This window comes from Pseudopodoces humilis, chromosome 4, assembly GCF_049639895.1.
Source record: "Pseudopodoces humilis isolate 2021_Gansu_Grassland_sample_001 chromosome 4, ASM4963989v1, whole genome shotgun sequence".
Taxonomy (NCBI): domain Eukaryota; kingdom Metazoa; phylum Chordata; class Aves; order Passeriformes; family Paridae; genus Pseudopodoces; species Pseudopodoces humilis.
The window spans coordinates 6,432,158-6,450,448 of NC_142203.1; the positions used below are offsets into that span (position 1 = coordinate 6,432,158).

Below are 18,291 nucleotides of genomic sequence, written 5' to 3' on the forward strand. Positions count from 1 at the left end.
ACTGCCTTATTAGACCATTGTATGATGGTATTTGCATGCACTGAATGGGTGTCTCAATTTGAGTGGAGGACGTAGAAGTCTTTTTTTTTTTTTTTTGGTATTGAAAAAGCAGAAAGAATAGCTGTTTTTTTTTAGTTAAGTCAGTTTCCAAATATCAAGAGAAAAGAAAGGTATATCAGAGTTAAAACATGATTTTAATTTATCCTTAAAAACACCATTTGAAACATAAAGGCTGAAATAGATATAAACATGACATAAATACACACAAAAATACATTACTGTATTATATTGTATATATACTACATATATACATCTGGACATTTCTACATTTTATTAAGCTTTTGCAATTGAGAACACGGATCACTGACTTTTGTTTCTCTGCATTTATGGGCAGCCTTTACATTCCATTTTCAATATTGCTCCTTTTCTGCCCCAAAATTATGTTCCAAATTTGGCAGGCTGTCTGTGGGAGGCTGGAGTGCAGAAGGTAAAGAACAAATTACCTTTATTCTATAAAAAAAAAATAAATAAAGAAATCTGAAGATACAAGGTTTTCCAAGTCCTTAAATTCAGTTTTGCTTTTGAAGAACACATGTCAACAGTTTTGATCAAATGATGATCTTCCATCCTTCTGCCCTTGCTGGAGATATGTATTACATATTCTGAAGCAAAATTAAACAGTTTATTCACATTTTCCTACCAACTCTCTTCCCGTTCAAGTGAGGGAATGCTGCCATTATATGCTGCTCTCAAATCTCAGAGCAACAACCATTTAGCCAAAAAATTTAGTGTGTAATCCCTTCTCCTTCGTTATCACTGAAGAGGTAAATAGTTTACCAGTGACCACTGCTAGCCCTGAATGATACCAACAAAAATCTTAGAGCTGAGCAAGAAGTTGTGTATTAATGGAGAGATAGGCCTCATTCACTCATTTACATTGATTAGGTTCTTCAGGTGGTTTTCACTAACTCCCAAAATAAACTTCCCCATATTTTCACTAGGTACTGAAGGGAGGCTGACAGGCCTGCAGTTTCCAGGGTCATCCTTCTTGTCCTTCCTGAAAACTGGGACAATATTCATCAGCTTCCAGTCAACTGAGACTTCTGTGGATTCCCAAGAATGTTCAAAAATCATTGAGAGAGGCTCATGACGACATCAGCAGCTCTCTGAATGTTCTCAGATGAATCCCATCGTGCCCTATAGACTTGTAGAGATCCAGCTGGAGCAACAGGACCTGCACAGGCTCAGGGTCAGCTGGGAGTCTGTCACTCTCACAGCCATGGTCCTCCAGCTCAGGGCACTCAGAACCCCTTAGCCCATCAGCAGTGCTGGGGACAGAGGCAAGGAAAGCATTAAGCACCTCTACCTTGTCTCTGTCCCTGTTAGGGAGGTGACCATTCTAATCCTGCAGTGCACCAATGTTATCTCTGCACTGCCTTTCACCATTAATGATTTAAGTAAACTCTTTTCATTGTCTCACGCAGTTCTGGCCAGCATCAACTCCAGCCAAGTTTTGGCTGCATGAATTTTCTTCCTCACAGCAGCATCTCCGTTTTTCTCCCATGTCACCTAACCTTCCTTCCACTGGCCATACACCTTCTTTTTCTTATCTCCAAAAAATCCCTGCTCAGCCAAGCCAGCCTTCTGCCTCACTTGCTTGACTTCCAATATTTTGGAATTTCCTGTGCATTTAGGAGGTAGTGCTCAAAAAGTGACCAGCACTGATGAACTCTAGCACCCTCTGAAATGTTTACTCAGAGACCTCATTACTAGTTCCTGAAGTCTGCTCTCCTCATGCCTACAGCTGAGGCACTTTTCCTCCTGTCAACAGATTTTAAACTCAATCACTTTGAGGTCACTGTGGCCAAGATGGTTGTCAATCACCACTTCAGCCACTAAACCTCTGTTAATGGGCAGCAAATCAAAGAAGGCATCTTTCCTACTCAGCTTCTTTACTACCTGTGATGCCATGGTACCATGAAGCTATCATGCAGGAGGCTTTAGGAATATTCTGGACACCTGAAGGACCACACAGTTATCTGTCACAGCCTGCAAGCCTTCATGAGGGGAAAGTCCTGTTTGTGAAACGCGATTTCTTTTCATGACAAGGTAACCCACCTAGCTGATCAATGGAAACCAGTTGATGCAGGTTTTTTGGACTTCAGTAAAGCTTTTGATACTGCCACTCACAGGATCCTTCTGGACAAAATGTCCAGCCCACAGCTGGATAAACGCATCATGTGATGGGTGAACGTCTGGCTTATGGGTTGGGCACAAATGGGGACAGTGACTGCGGTGACATTACACTGCTGACCTGCCACTAGCAGTGTTCTGCAGGGCTCCATCTTTGGCCCTGTGCTCCTCAACATCTTCATAGATGATCTGGACACAGGACTGCAAAATAAACTGAAGAAGTTTGCTGATGACACAAAAAATGGAAGGAGCTGTTCAGAGAGACCTTGATGAATTAGAGAGCTGGGCATTCACCAACTGTGTAGAGTTCAAAAAGTGCTGGATTCTGCACCTGGATGAGCAGCCCTGGCTATATGGAGAGATTGGGGAATAAGAGGCTGGAGAGCAGCCCTGTGGGAAGGGACCTGAGTGTCCTGGTTGATGGCAAGTTGAACATGAGTCAGCAGTGCCCTGGCAGCCAGGAGGGACAACCCTGCCCTGGGGGCATCAGGCCCAGCATCACCAGCTGGGCAAGGGAGGGGATTGTCCTGCTCTGCTCTGGGCTGGGGCAGCCTCACCTCGAGTGCTGGGGGCATTTTGGGGTACCACAATATAAGATATAATGATTTTAAAGAGCATCCAAAGGAAGCCCATGAAGATGACGAAGGACCTGAAGGAAGAGCTTTACAAGGAGCATCTGTGGTCACTTGGCGTGTTCAGCATGAAGAAGAGACTGAGGAGAGACCCCACTGGAGTCTGCAAACTTATTTGTGAGGGGAGGAAAGGAGAAGACACTTAACTTTGTGTCTGGTTACCAGGGACAGGGCGTAAGGGAATGGCCTGAAATTGTGTTGGGAGAGTTTTAGGTTGAGTATTAGGGAAAAGTTATTACCCTCAAGTGGGTTTGGGCACTGGAACAGGCTCCCCAAAGAAATAGTCTCAGCACCTGAGCTCAAGAGGTGTTTGGACAACGCTGTCAGGCACTTAGTGGGATTTTTGGGGTACCATGTGCGGGGCCAGGAGCTGAACTTTGATGATCCTTGTGGGTCCTTTTCAATTCAGGACATTCTGTGATTCTACTCTGTGTTTGTAGCTGCAGGCATGTATCCAGCTGAATGACCATGTGAGATGAATACCTTCCACATACTTGCTTTGAACTTGCTGCTAAATTCAGAGGAGCTAAGAAAAACATGTAATTTTGAGTCTTACAAATTCTGCATAAATCTGTAAAACTGGACATTTCACATTGCAGACAATACCCAGGGGCAGATCAACTCATGTGTGCCTCAAAGTAGATCTGCTAAAAGGAATGAACACAGCTGGAACAATCTTGGAGAATTCAGTATTGGCAGTGACACTGGATCTAAAAACTCCACTGAAACACAACTAAAAGCCAAGTGTGATCTGTATGCTGTCCATGAAAGAACACAGGCAGATATTTGCCTGTTTCCAGGAGGCCTCATAGCTCAAAGTTTCCTGCTTGGTCCGTTGTCACTTACTGTACATGAAGGCTTTCCTTGTAAGATACATGGATAAGAAGCCAAGTAATTCTTCACTGGGGAAAACATTAGTCTGTCTTTCTTCAGAACACTAACCTTCTTGAAATCAGCTCTCTTCTTTAAATATAAAAAAAAGGTAGTAAGAAAAGTACAAATAATTGCTTCTATCAGGCACAAGTGTCTAAGAATTTTTCATGTTCCACCACAATTGACTTTCTACAACTAATTCAGTATTTCGTAGTATTTGTAATATTTCAGTGAAATTTCTTGCTGAAGCCACCTACTGATCATTTGTGTGAGCTAAAAATTGAGTACTTCAGATTTAAAATCCAAATGGAAACCAGAAACACTTATGATTTAAAAGGTTAAAATTACTTTTTTCAGCCCATAGTAATTTACATTTTTGCACAGACAAAACCCCAGCAACTTCAGACAAAATGTATTAAGTGTTTTGGAAGATTAAAAAAGTATACATGAAAAATCTAAACATGTTCATTCTAACTGCTGGGAAGAGGACCAAAAAAGAATACAGCCCAAAGCAAAAGGTTTTTTTCCACCACAGAACAGCTGCTCTACACACAGCATTCTTTCTCACCCTGCCTAAAGTTAAACGTCTGAAAACCTAAACTACAACTGTAAACTGTCAGCAAGGAAAGCAAGTCTTTGACACAATGAAATACTGTAGCAGTGGCTAGTGCCACTCTTGAGAACTCAGCTTCCGTCTTGAAGAATACATACAGGCAAGTCCTTCAATTCACAAGGCAAAATGCCTACAATTTTATTCCTAGAAAAACAGGATTGGCCAATTTTACAGATACATCTGGAAGTGCTAGACTGCAAGATGCACTTAGTTACTTCTTCACAGTAATTGTGATAAAATGGTTGGCTTCAGCTCAGTTTAACACCTTTGAAAAGGCCAGTTTCATGTATTAAAAATTTGACTGGACAGGGTATATACAAGTCAATGCTGTCCTTGCTTAGAGCAGGAATTTGGACTGCATGACCTGATGAGGTGCTTTCCAGTCTGGATGATTCTCTGGCATGGCCATCTTGATACTCTTAGAAATTTTATAAGAATCCAACTCAGGAACTGAGTATTTTACCTAAACTCTTGCATGTAGTTTAGTTCATCATGTTCTTGCACTTAAAGAGAGGTTGAGGAACTTGAAAATACCACTCTGGAGTCTATACAGTAAAACATAACACACAAAACAGAATTCCTTTACATGCCTCTTTGGTGAATTGTTTTATAATACATACAGAGAATTCTCTTTTTATTTCATACACTGTACACTAAAACTGCAATTAACAGTATTTCAAAAGAAACTAGTTTCCAAGTTCACCATACCTTCCATTTCAACACTTAGGCATTTAAAATACATGAAAGTTAGATTAATAATAAAGTAGACCTGAAGTCAGAACTTACAAAGAGCAATATCTTTGCATTATTTTTCCATGACTACTTTCCGTAAGTGATAACTACACAGTGAGTGATGATTAAAACGCAGATCAGTTTACAGCATTCACAAAAACAGACTTGCCACATGAATGTGAAAAAAGCAGCAGCCTCTCATAATTTAAAAGTGACTTTCCACATGCTTGTCTTAACTTGCAAAAACCATCTCCCCATCCCTATATTTACTGATGAAACCAAGGACTTGGTTATTTAGAATAATTAAAAATAATTTTCAGCCTGAGTCTGAAGGGGGAAGAGGGCAAAAATGATATATTTCAGTGGCTCCTTTGCACATAAACAGGCTTAGCTCTGCTCCACAAAATATTTAAACCAGCAGAGATTTTAAGTTACAGACAGCAGTGCTAAATACTTAAGGAGACAATTTTATACACACCCCTCCAATCTAACAAAAGAGAAACTCTAGGAACAGCCAATTGTTTAGGTTTTCTGTACACTTTGAACACCACCACTACTACTACTGCTACTACTACACCACAGATTTGTATGATTATTACACTCTCATATATGGAGCATTAGAGTAAAACTAAACCCTGAAGTTGTCAGTGGAAAGTCAGCTAAAAATGACATGCACACAACAGTACCTATTTTGCTTTATTCACACACTTAGTTAATGCAAGCCTTGCACACAAACTGCAGGACAGCCAAATTTGCATTCTGGGCAACTTTGTCCCACACTCATTTTTTGTTGTTTTTATACAAAGCAAGAGATTCCCATTTGTCACCTTCTGTGACACTGTAGCAAAGTAAGTCTTCTATGAAGTCTTCCATGTACCTGTAAATTATTACATTTAAGTCTACTTAAGTCACTTTTACAGGTTCTATTTTACTCACAGTTCCATTAACAGTGAAGTTAGAAACATTTTTAAAAGACCAGTAAAGACATCAGTCCCCTTCTTGCAAGTCCTTACAACTTAAGAAAATAAACTCCTTTCAACTGGCTAACAGTCCATATTAAATATCAGATGTGATGCTTATAAAGCAGATACTAACAATTCATATCCATTCCTTACATCAGAGAACTGGTAAGAGGAAAAGTAAATCCTCAATGCAATCATATTTGAAATCTGATCCCCTTTGTATGACTGCATATGACATATTCAGTTTGTGTCTGTAATTTTTAAACAGTCCTTTTTTAATTACACTTCGGAAACTATATCCCCATTTTTAAAACAAGTTGTTCTACAGTGTAAGGAGAATCCACAGGGTAGATTCCCCAAAGTTCATTTTCTAAGCCATTTAAACAGTAACAAGGTTAGCAAGTCAATCATGTCCAATGTGCTAGATCCAGACCTGGACAGATTAAGGAACATTTTGAAGCAGTGTTGAGTAAATAATTTTGGTAAGCTGTAAAACTGCCACATGCAAGGTATACTGTACTATAACAGCTCCAAATCCTTTATAAAAACCTTGCATTCCTTCTTCCCGTTTTATAGTATTTATGCAGTCTTTTATTCCCTCATACTGAGTATTGATTGGAAGCACTTCATAGCCAAGGTCTGTATTGTCAATTATTGTGCGTGTCCCTTGAATATGAAGGCGGTGCAAAACTGTTTCCAGTGGGTAAAGCATGACATCAGCACAAAGGCTAGCAGCAAAGCTAGCAATAAGTTCTGGAAAATATGCATCCAGTATTCTCTGCACAGAAGTGGAGCTCTCAGTTGGAAGGTTGTGGGAATTATCCCTTTTCAAAACAAACAAGACAAGCTTCTGGACAATAGAACTGATGACATAGTGAAGAACTCCATGCAGAGCAGTGGGAAAAGTCAGGATCATCAGAGGAAGGAGACGCTTGCTATGGGGTACTCCCAAGCCTACAACTCTGCCAATTCCTTCTTTCACACAGTCCAGGATGCCGGGATTGTCTCGAACGATTTCACTCTACAAGCACAAAGAAGGAGTTACAGCTCGTGCTGAGCACTTCAAAATCATCCTGACATCCACTCTGACACTTCATCACTGCTGAAGTTTTAAAAAAGAGCTAAACACTTCCATGCTATTGTGTGTACACAGCTGTAGAAATAAAAGTCCCTTCTAATAACACTTCATAGCATTCAATTAAGCTGCTTCTTAGAAGAATGAACCTATCTTAAAGAGGTGAGGGGTTTTTAATGTATATTGCAGTCATCTGTATTTCTACCAAAGAAATTTAACTTTCAGCTTTACTGCTGGAAGTATCAGAATGCAAAACAGTCATGAACTTAAAATGTCTACATAGGAAGCAAAATGCCAGGAAGTACATATTTAATTCCAAATTCCTTTACAGGCTATGACTATAACCTCTGAACTTGAATCTACATAGTAAAGACTTATTATATAACTAGTGTTGAAAGGTCATTTTTGACATGAATTTAATAGGTTCTGTTTGGAATGTTTTCATGGCATTATATGCATTTAAAGCAGTATTCTTTACCCATGCTGTCTTAGAGTTCTGTTCATGTACTGAAAACAAACATTGTGTAATAATTATTTACTCTGTTACGTTCCACCTGTGAGTGTGGATTCAGCTAAAAACATTATTTACCCTACTAATTATTACACTCCAGTGTTTTATCATGGGGTTTACATCCAAAATTCAAGAATTTGATGTGCTCCTAAATGTCCAAGTCTCTGAGTCCATGTGGTCTATGTCCTCACCTCTTGCCAGAATAAACCACTAGAATATTCTTAAGTATTTTGAGGTAATACTAAACAGCCTGCAGAGCCTTCGCAGTCTTTTCTCTGCAGTAGAGAAACTAGTTTAAATGCCTCAGAATATAATGTTGTTGCAGACTTCAAGTACAAATTAAGCAGCAAGCTAAGCAGCACATCCCCTACTGGCTCTTCTGTCCCACATCACTAAGTCACTGCACTTCATTCTTGCTTTGGCCTAACGCGCCACCATGAGGTTTGACATGCTAATGACAAAGGAACAAATGTGACAGCTACAAATTTCCACTATTTACAGCTATTTTGATAAAATGTATTTACTTGGATAAGTGTCAAACAGATACTTTGAATAGCATGGTTTACCAGAATTAAGACAGTCTAAGTCAATATAAGCCTGCTAGTAGGAAATCCAGCAATCTTTAACTTTTCTGGTTTGTCACTGGTCATTGTCCTCTTGCAGCACAGGAATATAATGCAAACCTGGCAAGCCACGTTGCTCCCCTGCACCAATTAATACAGTATAAAAATCTTCACAAATGATATTATTACCTCTGCTGTCTTTCTTACAAGCTTATGACATTTCCAGGAACTCAAGAACATACACACGTTCACTAAAATACCTGCACACAGCTGAAGCTACGAATCTTAAAATCCTCAGACCTCAGTGGAATTTTCATAACCAATCCATTATAGATAAGATCACCTACCTAAAAGCTTGAGAGATGATTTTTTGGGCTTTTTTATAGTTCTCTTATTAAGTTGCTCTCTAGTGAAGAAACCTTATACATCTTTATGTTTTATCGGCTGGAACACATAGATAGAGCATGTTCCTATTTCATATACAATATAGTCCAACTGTCTATGTTAAATGTCCTTTCCAACTCTAGATTTAGAGTTAAGATAGAACACTAATACATCCTTCACAGTAAACACCCATTTCAGCTAAGTCACACCACCTCAAGCAAAACAAATGCAACTACTGCAACATACACTTGAATTCAGATTTATTTCTCCACATAATCTAATCTATAAAGAGTAACAGGTTCTTTTTAAATGTTGCAAATGTATATGTTACCTGTACAGTTTCAATCAGGCTCGCAGAATAAAAAGGCATTGCTATCACATGTGTTAACCTGCAGAAATTGATAATGTAAGAATGAACATAATGACAATACTATAATTTTAGCCAAACAGGCACCTAAAAGTTGATAAAGTTATCTACAAATTATTGTACCTGAGAGAAAATTAACAAAGCATAACTCAATTACTAAAATGTACATCAACAAAGTTGAGATAAGCTTCAGTCAAAAGTTTAGTTAAATTCTATTTCCATGTGACCACACTAATTAAGGTCTAAAAGAATCTAATATTTTAAATCAGTTGAGTTCCATTGACACAGGGATCTAGTATGAGAAAACCTGTGAAAGTGGTGTATGTAATCAAGATTGTTCAAAAAAAACAGCATTTGAAAAGTACTGTTAGCACCTTAACAAATAAACATAGCAGTAGACTAAACTTATGTACATTTGCTAGTTTTATTATGTTTAGATAGTAAGACATAAGACACATGCCATACTTACCCTTTGAGTAAAAGGTGTCCACCTATCTGCTTGAAGTTCCATTTATGTGAAAGCTCTCTAAAAAGAGAAGCATTTATCACAATATTAATAATCACCCACATCTAATTCTCAAGAAATTCTTCCATGAGTGTCAACAACCAGTTTTCATATTGGTGTTCTACTATTTATGTTGAAGCATTTCCCACTTTGGAAAGACACAGCAAAACATTTAGTAAATCATGCTTAACTTCTAGTAGTTTTTCGGGCCTGACAGACTTCTATTTAAAAAGATTTCAGTTATTAATTATAATAACTTATTAAAATAATATATTTGCAGCTCTCACTGACTGTACTGACTTTAATCAGTTCTGCATTTATTTAGCAACCTTATGTACAAGCGCTTAAAGCAATTTTCAGGGATCACTGGAATACTTTAAAATCTTCATACTTCATCAAGAAATCATTTTTATTTCATTTTGGTTTGGTTGTGCTCTTCTCTTCTTTAGATTATGTCTACCCTGTTGTTGTTTCTGTCCAGAAAATCTAAATCATATTCTAGCACAGTTAGACAAGAACAAATCAAGTACAAGAGGTCAGACTAAAAGTTGCACAGTAATTCCATACAGACATAACTGAAGTTTTTTGTCTTTTGATGAGTTCTTACCATATTCTGATAAATCAGAAGAAAACCCATGTTTTTAACACAAAGGTGACATAAAAAATATTTCCTTGAAGTGGTATTTCTAGTTCTACGCTTCAAAATACAAACAGCAAATGTTTACATTCCACTTGACAGAAAATGTAAACCCACCTAGCTCAAGATACCATTCAAATACCACACGTACTTACAATGCATATAGTCAATACTCTAGTTATGAGGTATAGATACCTGCCTGAAGTGCTGGCACACTAGACTTTGCATTTTTAATAACAAGCTATAAAGTGCTCAGCCTTCAAGTGTTGTCCAGGAATCACAATTAGACACTGCTTGTAGTTAAAATAACACTAATCCAAGATAGGCAAGATTTTACTCTTTTTGAAGAATTGTGTGTTGCCACTAGCTATCACATTTTAAATACATAGGTCTATCACTAAACAGGAACAGAAGATCATTTTTACCATTACATATTTCAGACACCTGGATCACATTCAATTACCCATAATACTTAAATGATGTGGAAAATTAAACCAGCCAAGCTAATGTGTGAAAGCCTCACCTGTCAACCCGCCAGGTGTAACTGTCCCTGCAGTGGAAGAACAATTATGCAACAAGTTTGTCTAGTACTAAATGTTCACACTCGTTTCTGGTCTCCTCTCCTAAAACAGGGATGTTCTTTCATGTAACTATAATATAGAATAGACGTTTCACTTCTCTGTGTTCTTCGGAGCATGATAATGTAGTAAAATAACCTTAAATTGGATTTACTGGCACTGCTGCTACAAGCAATAACCTTCTCCTCCCTGTGACCAACCAAATATGCAAGCCACAATTATAAAGGAAGAGAGCATTCAGTAGAAAACTGCTGTGGGGTGGTGCATGTATGAGACAACCATTTAACCAGATCACTTTCCCAGTCCAGTTAATTTTCTGACTGTTCGCATATTGTATTTCCACAAAGATGGGAGTAGCACAGAGGGAGGAATGAGCTGGGTCCAGGAGAAAGGTTTGATTCTTTTGGCAGCAGCACCAGCTTACTTTTCAAACTGCTTAACTGGCCCACAAGTACAAAATCATTCCTCACATTTGCAAGAATTCAGAACTACGAAGATAAAAATACTATATCACATCTCATGAACTTAAGCATACCCTCGAGTTGTATCTAAAACACACCTGGAGGAAAGCACATGCCTGGAAATTTCAATTACCTATGAAACAGTGCTGACCAAAAACCTTAAATACACACTCTACATAATTTAAAACTTAAATGCTTTTGAACTTGAAAATGCCTACTTTTATTAGTATGGATGCATGCATCATAACAGTATTTGATTTAGCCGAACCATATTTCTTTCTTCTTTTTAAACCCAGGGTAGTTTCCATATCCCTGAATATTTTTAGTAAAAACATAACTGAACTTCTGTAGCAGAAGATTGACACAGAGATGCAGAATGACGAGTATCACTTTGAAAATAAGTCAACAACTTTTAATTTGTTAGAAGCAGCGGGAAAAAAAAAAAAAGCAGTACCTTGGCAAAGGTGTAAATTCACTGATGATGCCTTCTGTACCTAGGGTTATGCCCTGAACAATGAAAGTGCTGCCCATTCCTTTCCAGAGAGCTCTTGGACCCTGTGTGTTGAAATATGCAACATAAAATTAAAAAAATTTCTCAACTTATCAAGTAAAAAATTCCAGTAAATTCAGACCACACAGGGCTACAATTCTACCATTCAACTTTGCCATTAAATTCAAGTAACAACTAATTTTTTAATATATGAAGAAATTTTTGTTTTTCAATAATTTCAAAGACCTGTCAATAATTTTGGAGGCATGTCTCCCACTGTTAATACTCTGTATTATAAACTTAACACCATTTTCTTTGGACAAAATGAGATGTCAAAAGTACATCCATAAGAAATTCAGAATTAAGGATTTCTTCCAGCCTTCTGATCTGAGTTTAAGGATTGCCATTCCCCTGCAGAACTGGAAATGTATTCAGTACTGTCTTTGGAAGGAGCCACTTCAGCAATAAGTTGCTTATCCACAAAATGATTAATTATCTTTCTGAACCCTAATGAAAAAAAAGTTTGTTTTCTGACATCCATAAATCTTTCCCCACTAAGCACTGCACTTCTGAAAAAAATAATAGTTTACTTGATCATCTTGACACATTCCTGTAACCATAAAAATAACAACCCATCGTAACAGCCATATTTTTTAACACTACATACATACACTTAGAGATTTCAATGTACATACATGCTGTAGGAAGTGTCAGTGCTCAGATACAGCCTGACACCAAATACTAACCTGTGTCTTATTGATGCAGTACATGATATTGACAACTGTAAATGGTGTGAGATGATAGTTCCGTGCATGATAGTTAACCTGTTAAAGACATAAATAATGACAGTCTTAGAAACACACTTGCAGATGCTACAACTCTGAAGGATAAAGGTGTTTCAAATGTAAAAATTTTATCTCTGTAAAGATCAGCTAAAAATAATTCTCATTGAAATTTAGGGAAATGGGCAGCCTTTTTAAGTGTTTGTATGCTGAATGTTTAAACAATAAACCATGCAAGAAGCAGAACCTATGAAATAAAGGTTCTGCTAGTAAATGGAGATCTGAAAGTTGCTCTGCAGACCCCAGAACACTTATTTGCTGTAATTTGCTTTCCACTGCCCAAACAAAAATGAGTAAGATTTTTCAAAATAAGCCAACCTGCAAAATAGAAAATATGTATTCTACACGTAAAAACTTGTTAATATATTAGAGTCCCCCTAAAAATTGCAAAGCTTCCTATACTATATACTTTCGTACAGATTATGAAAATACAGGAATATGACAGTACACAGGAGCTCTGACCGGAGCAGGTAATATAAAAGACATACCTGACACTGACGACGTAGAACAATGCAAGGATGTGCCAACACATTTTCTGTAAATAGGCTTTAAAGGAAAATTGTATTTAATGCATGGGAAGCCACTAAAAATCCCTTAGAAAAGGCTTGTTAATTGTCTCTAGCAGCAGCAGCTCAGTATTTGGAAAAGCAAGCTATTTCTAGCGAACAGGGCATTTTTGATGGCTATCCAAAGTGTCCCGAAGAACAAGTTACATAAAATCTGACATATGCATTTGCTACAAAGAAAACCCATATATATGTAAGTATGCATATTTTTATAAGCAAAAAAAACATAGAAAACTTCTTAATCTCACCCTCCTCAAAGTATCAGGATACAAAAAAACCCACAACCACAATTATGAAAGGATTAGTTCCCAGTTTTATGCTAATTCTGCATACTGCATTACTAATCAAGACTGTCCTTAGGAGGGCCAGAGAAGGACTGATACTAATGGCTGACTACGTTTTCACCAAAAACACTACTGACCCAAACCAAATCTCCTACCGCTGCCAGAAGTCATACTTCAATGAAAACTGCACAGAAAAGTTCTCACTTCCAAAGCAGAATTCCTGGTTGCAGCCATTCAGAGAAAATATTAATGTGATCTCAATGTGCCTGAGTGATCCAAGTACTTACTTATCTGTATGTTGTTCAAACCTGGGACATGAATTAGAAAAGTAGAACATCCAGGATTTTTACCAACACCCCAAGCTACAGGATCATCTGTGGTAGGTTTCTGAATTGCCAACAAACAAGTACAAGCAGCACAGAAAAATACTTCAGTTTTGTAACTATTGAGCCAATTAGCAGTCAGCTACTACTAAAAAAGGTAAAATTTTCTCTGGACATCAGCATCTTAAAGTTCACCACGTTCTCAAAAATGCTATCAATAATCAGGGTCACCATAATACAGAATAAAATGGCCATCAGGCCACTTGGTTATATGGATGTTATAGTCCCAGGATACTTTGGTAACATACTTGAATACATTTTGACCATCCTAGGAAACATCTGTATTGCCTAAAAATATTAATAGAAGTTGCAAATGTCAAAAAAGTTTTCTGGTGTTACTTTCAGATTACTTGGAGAGGATACACACATCCTGGGTATTCCATATGAAAAACTGTTTCTTACATTCCCATACTTACTTTCTGTGCAACAGTTAAAGAAAATAGAAACCTAAATGGGGACAGTAGGTTTCTAAACACGTTTCAACTGCTTATGGCTATTGGAATAAAAACACAATACAAAAGTGTATGTAGGATTTATAAGGCAAACAGGAGCTTTACTTCCCCTCTGCAACTGAACACAACTCTTACCTTGCAAGGCCAATACCAAAGCCAGCAAATCTGTTCAACTGCTCTGAAAAAAAAGACAAAACACCAAAATAACGCCAGAGTATACAGCAGTGAGAATCACAAATTAGGAGAAAATGCCATGCACAGGATTTGAAAAACGAATTTTATCCTGTACTTGCATCAGAAAGTTACAAGCACTAAACCACAATATTTATGGCAGCTCAACAACAGAGGATATAAAAAAATTATTCCCCCAGGAACATTTGCACTTTGGACTGCATTTGACTTTTTACATACTCATATATAAAATTATGCTTTTCTTACAAGGAAATAAAGAAGAGAGAAAGCAAACAATAAAACAGAGTATTTTAATATCTAAAAAAACTCCCCCACACCAACTACTGAAAGATTTAGCATGCATGAGCTTACAGCAATTCTGAAACATAAATTTAGATAACTGAGGTGAAAGTAACATTAAAACAGTAAAAGAGCAAAATTTTGGGAGAAGTTACACAAAAAGCCATGGATGAAGTAACAAACATCAACATAAAGCAAATTTTCAAGCCAGTTGTTTATCTGCAGTTCTTAGCAAAAATTCAGTTACTGGAAAATTATGAAAGTAATGAATTCAACTCTCTGTTGTCTGCTGCCGAACATACATTTGGGACATTGGGAATTATCAGAAGGGTTTCAAAGACAAGCATCAGAACAGAAAAGGCATTTTAAAGTTAATGCTCTGCCCTACAATCTTCTGAGTGCAAGCAGTGTGAAAGCATGGATAAAGTCAGTAACTTCAGTAACACCAATGTGGCAGCACTCCCAGAAATGGTAAGATACCATTTGCAGCTGCTGGATTCAGTGATTATAGCAACTCCTTATCAGTCCTCCAAAGTGCAGAATGAACACACCTTCCATATGTCGACAGGGGGAAAAAAAAATGTAGGGTCCAACTATCCAAGGATACCTAACCAGTGCCTGCATGGACAGAGTACAGCTAAAGGCTGTACTCTTTATAATACCTGAATAAAAACAGTGTACTACAGGTCAGAAAAGAAAGACTCACCTACTAATGTAATTCGATTTCAGGCAAATTAATTTAATAAATCTTTTGACACTCAAGTGTCTACAAACTGCTGCTTTTAATTAAAGACAACATACAGTACCCTAGATACAGCAAGTTTTCCTTAATTCACCTCAATTTCATTAAGACTTAAAATAACTTATGTGTGCTTTTACTCAGTTTCCCAATAATTACTAAAAAAGCCTTGAACTCAGTTGCTTCCTTAAATCCTACCATACCCACAGTTCCCTTGCTATCACGCGTGGAGGGGGGAGTGGGAACGTTTACGTCAGCAGCTCATGTTTTAAACCCGAAAGAAGCCACGCAGCCTGAAACAACACTACAATTACGTAGCACTCTAAGACCCAAAGACACTTCCTGCCCTTAGAGAAGGCGGAGTGTTTCTGCAGAATATAGTTTGCATGGGCAATGAGGAGCAAGCTGACCATACACTGCTTAATGAGAAGCTGCGGGGCGCATTCTGGCACTATCAAATTGCATTTGCGTGGATCAACATAGTGCTGGAGCGCAACAGGCAGCGACGGAGCAGTCCGTGTTCTTCTAAAGGACTTTCCTCCCCCGCGCTACAGCACCACCAGTAAAAAGGAGGGCCCGGGAGACGCCCGGCCCGGCCGCAGCAGGCCGAGCCCGCCGCCCGTCCTTGCCCGGCGGGTCATTGCCCGCGGGAGGTGGGAACCGGGGCGCTCCGGCGGCCGCCCCCGGGCCAGCCCAGACTGGGCCCTCCCTTACCGGCGCCGGGGCCGCCCGTCCCGAGGTTGGCCTCCTCGTTGGGGCCGGCGCCGCTCAGAGGGGTCCCGGCCCCATACGGCGGCGTCTTCTCGCCCCAATGCAGGTTGCGGCTGCCGGGGATGTCGGGCGGGCTAGTCACCCAGGGGCCAAGCTCCATGCCGCCGCTGAAGGGCCTGGAGCCGGGGCCCAGTTCGTCGCGGCTGACCCCGCGATAGCCGAGGCCGTCGAAGCCGTCGGGGCGCCGCGGGTGCATGGCAGGGGTGACGGAGGGAACCTGGCAGGAGTGGGGGAGTGGGAGAGGCCGCGCTCGGATCGCACCGGCTGCAACAGACCCTCACCCGCCGCTGGCCCTGGCACTTCCGGCCAGGGTGAGGCCGCCCGCGTGACCGGCGAGGGGGCGGGGCCGGGGCAGCTGGGCCAATGGTGGCGCTCCGCTTGCCCGGCCTGGGGCGGAGCGTCCGGCGATGGGGGCGGGTGTGCGAGGGCGCCGCCTGGCGGTGCGGCGGGCCGAGGAAGGGCCGGGGCTGTGTGGGGGAGAATCCTGCGTGAGCCCTGCTCCTTCTGTGAGAAGTGGCCTTCTCCTGACCGCGGGGAATACGTGACAAAGTACCACAGGTGGCCGGAGAAAGGGGGCCAGGCGGACATAGGACAGCACATTCCGGGTAGAAACATCCTTCTTATTGACCCCGTAGATGAGCACAACACAGCAAGCGCAGGGATGAGGCCAAGAAAAGGGGCAAGGACTATGGGGAGGAATACGAACCACCGAAGATCCTCAAAGCCCTCCTTATTTCCATATATGAAAGAAAAGACTTGCCCATGATCAATGATTGCATAGAAAATGAGAAACACTTCAAGGCAGGGGAATCAGTCCATAGAAAGTATTGTCCAAGCCCAGGCAGTGCCCACTGTGTCGAGTTTCAATGGGGATTCCAGAAATATTTCCAGGTCTCAGAGAGACATGAGCAGTTGATGTGTGCTAGAAAGGATTTTATTATATAAAAACATCAGTTTCAAAGGCAAAGAGTTCAGAGAGTTAAAGTATTTGCTAAAAGCTTTTGGCATAAAGTTTCAAGTTCTGAGCAGCAGCTCTCTGTTCAGGGCAGCAGCTTCTCCATGTGGAGTTTTGTTGTCTTGGGCTGCAAAAGCAGTTGGTGATGATGACGGTGCTGCTGTTCTTTTTCGGATTTTTTTTTTTTTTTCTGTTGGTCATTCTTGTATCTCTGATACAGGGGATTAAATTCATAAATGATCGAATCAGCTAAAAACACGCTTCTAAAACAATACTTTCTACACTAATCTGAACTTAAATCTTACACGTGAAAGCAATGTTCTTTTAACATAAATCTTACGTATAGGGTATTATCTGTTTATGTGAGTAATTTTATCTGTTCTTATCTAAGAATGCAAACTATATTTTCCTTACGTCTAGACCTAAGTTGAATTTGTGAAGGGTATTATCACTGAATTTTAAACTGGGTAATAAGGTAATAAGACTTTTCACTAGCTAACACAGGCTCTTAGGGCACTTAAGATATATTTTTACTTACTTAAAACTAAAACTTACACTTTTACTTTATATCTATGGCTTAATATATTTTAATTCTTTTCTCTCTCTGAAGAGCTCAGAGAGGCTTTTATTTTAGATTCCAACACCACAGGATATCCCATTGGCTGGATGGATGCAGCTGGATCGATTCTGACACCAGGATTGACATCCCTTCAGCTGGATCAATACTAAAACCAGGTGTGGTGATCTGTTCTTTTTCTCTCTTTACCTCTCCTTCTCTTTAATTCACCTCTGCCTTCCTGTCTTCCCTTTCACAGTACCTCTTTATCTAAAACCCATTGTCATGTGTTTATATAGTAGGTCAGGGACTAAAATACCCACTGAGTGTGTAATTTACTAATAAAACTTTCTGATTATTTGCAGACCCTCTGACTTTTGTTGTTCCTTTCAACCATGAGCATTTATGAATCTTCCTTCTCCCTAGAAGTGTGAGGCTGCACCCTGTGGGTTTAATGATCCCTTAGCTCAGAATCACAGAATCATTTAGACTGAAAAGACCTCCAATATCATCAAGTCCAAACTATGACTCTGTCAACCAGACCATGGCACATCCAGTCTTTCATGAAACACTTCCAGGGATGGTGACTCCACCATCCCCCTGGGCAACCCATTTCAATATCTGGTCACCCTTTCTATGAAAAAAAACCACTTTTCCTAGTGTCCAGTCAAAATCTCTCTATGCACATTTAAGACC

At 39.6% G+C, this 18,291-nt stretch overlaps 1 protein-coding gene across 1 annotated transcript; it reads right to left on the minus strand.

Annotated features, from left to right (window-relative positions):
• Nucleotides 1-4,419: 4,419 nt before the first annotated feature.
• Nucleotides 4,420-16,402, minus strand: SLC25A46 (solute carrier family 25 member 46). The gene is made up of 8 exons (XM_005529990.3): nt 16,028-16,402; nt 14,239-14,281; nt 12,907-12,964; nt 12,323-12,400; nt 11,541-11,641; nt 9,375-9,431; nt 8,870-8,927; nt 4,420-7,026 (listed from the first exon to the last, which is right to left on the minus strand). The coding sequence occupies exons 1-8, from the start codon at nt 16,278-16,280 to the stop codon at nt 6,448-6,450; spliced, it is 1,227 nt and encodes a 408-aa protein (XP_005530047.2). The 5' UTR covers nt 16,281-16,402; the 3' UTR covers nt 4,420-6,447.
• Between the last annotated feature and the right edge of the window lie 1,889 nt (nt 16,403-18,291).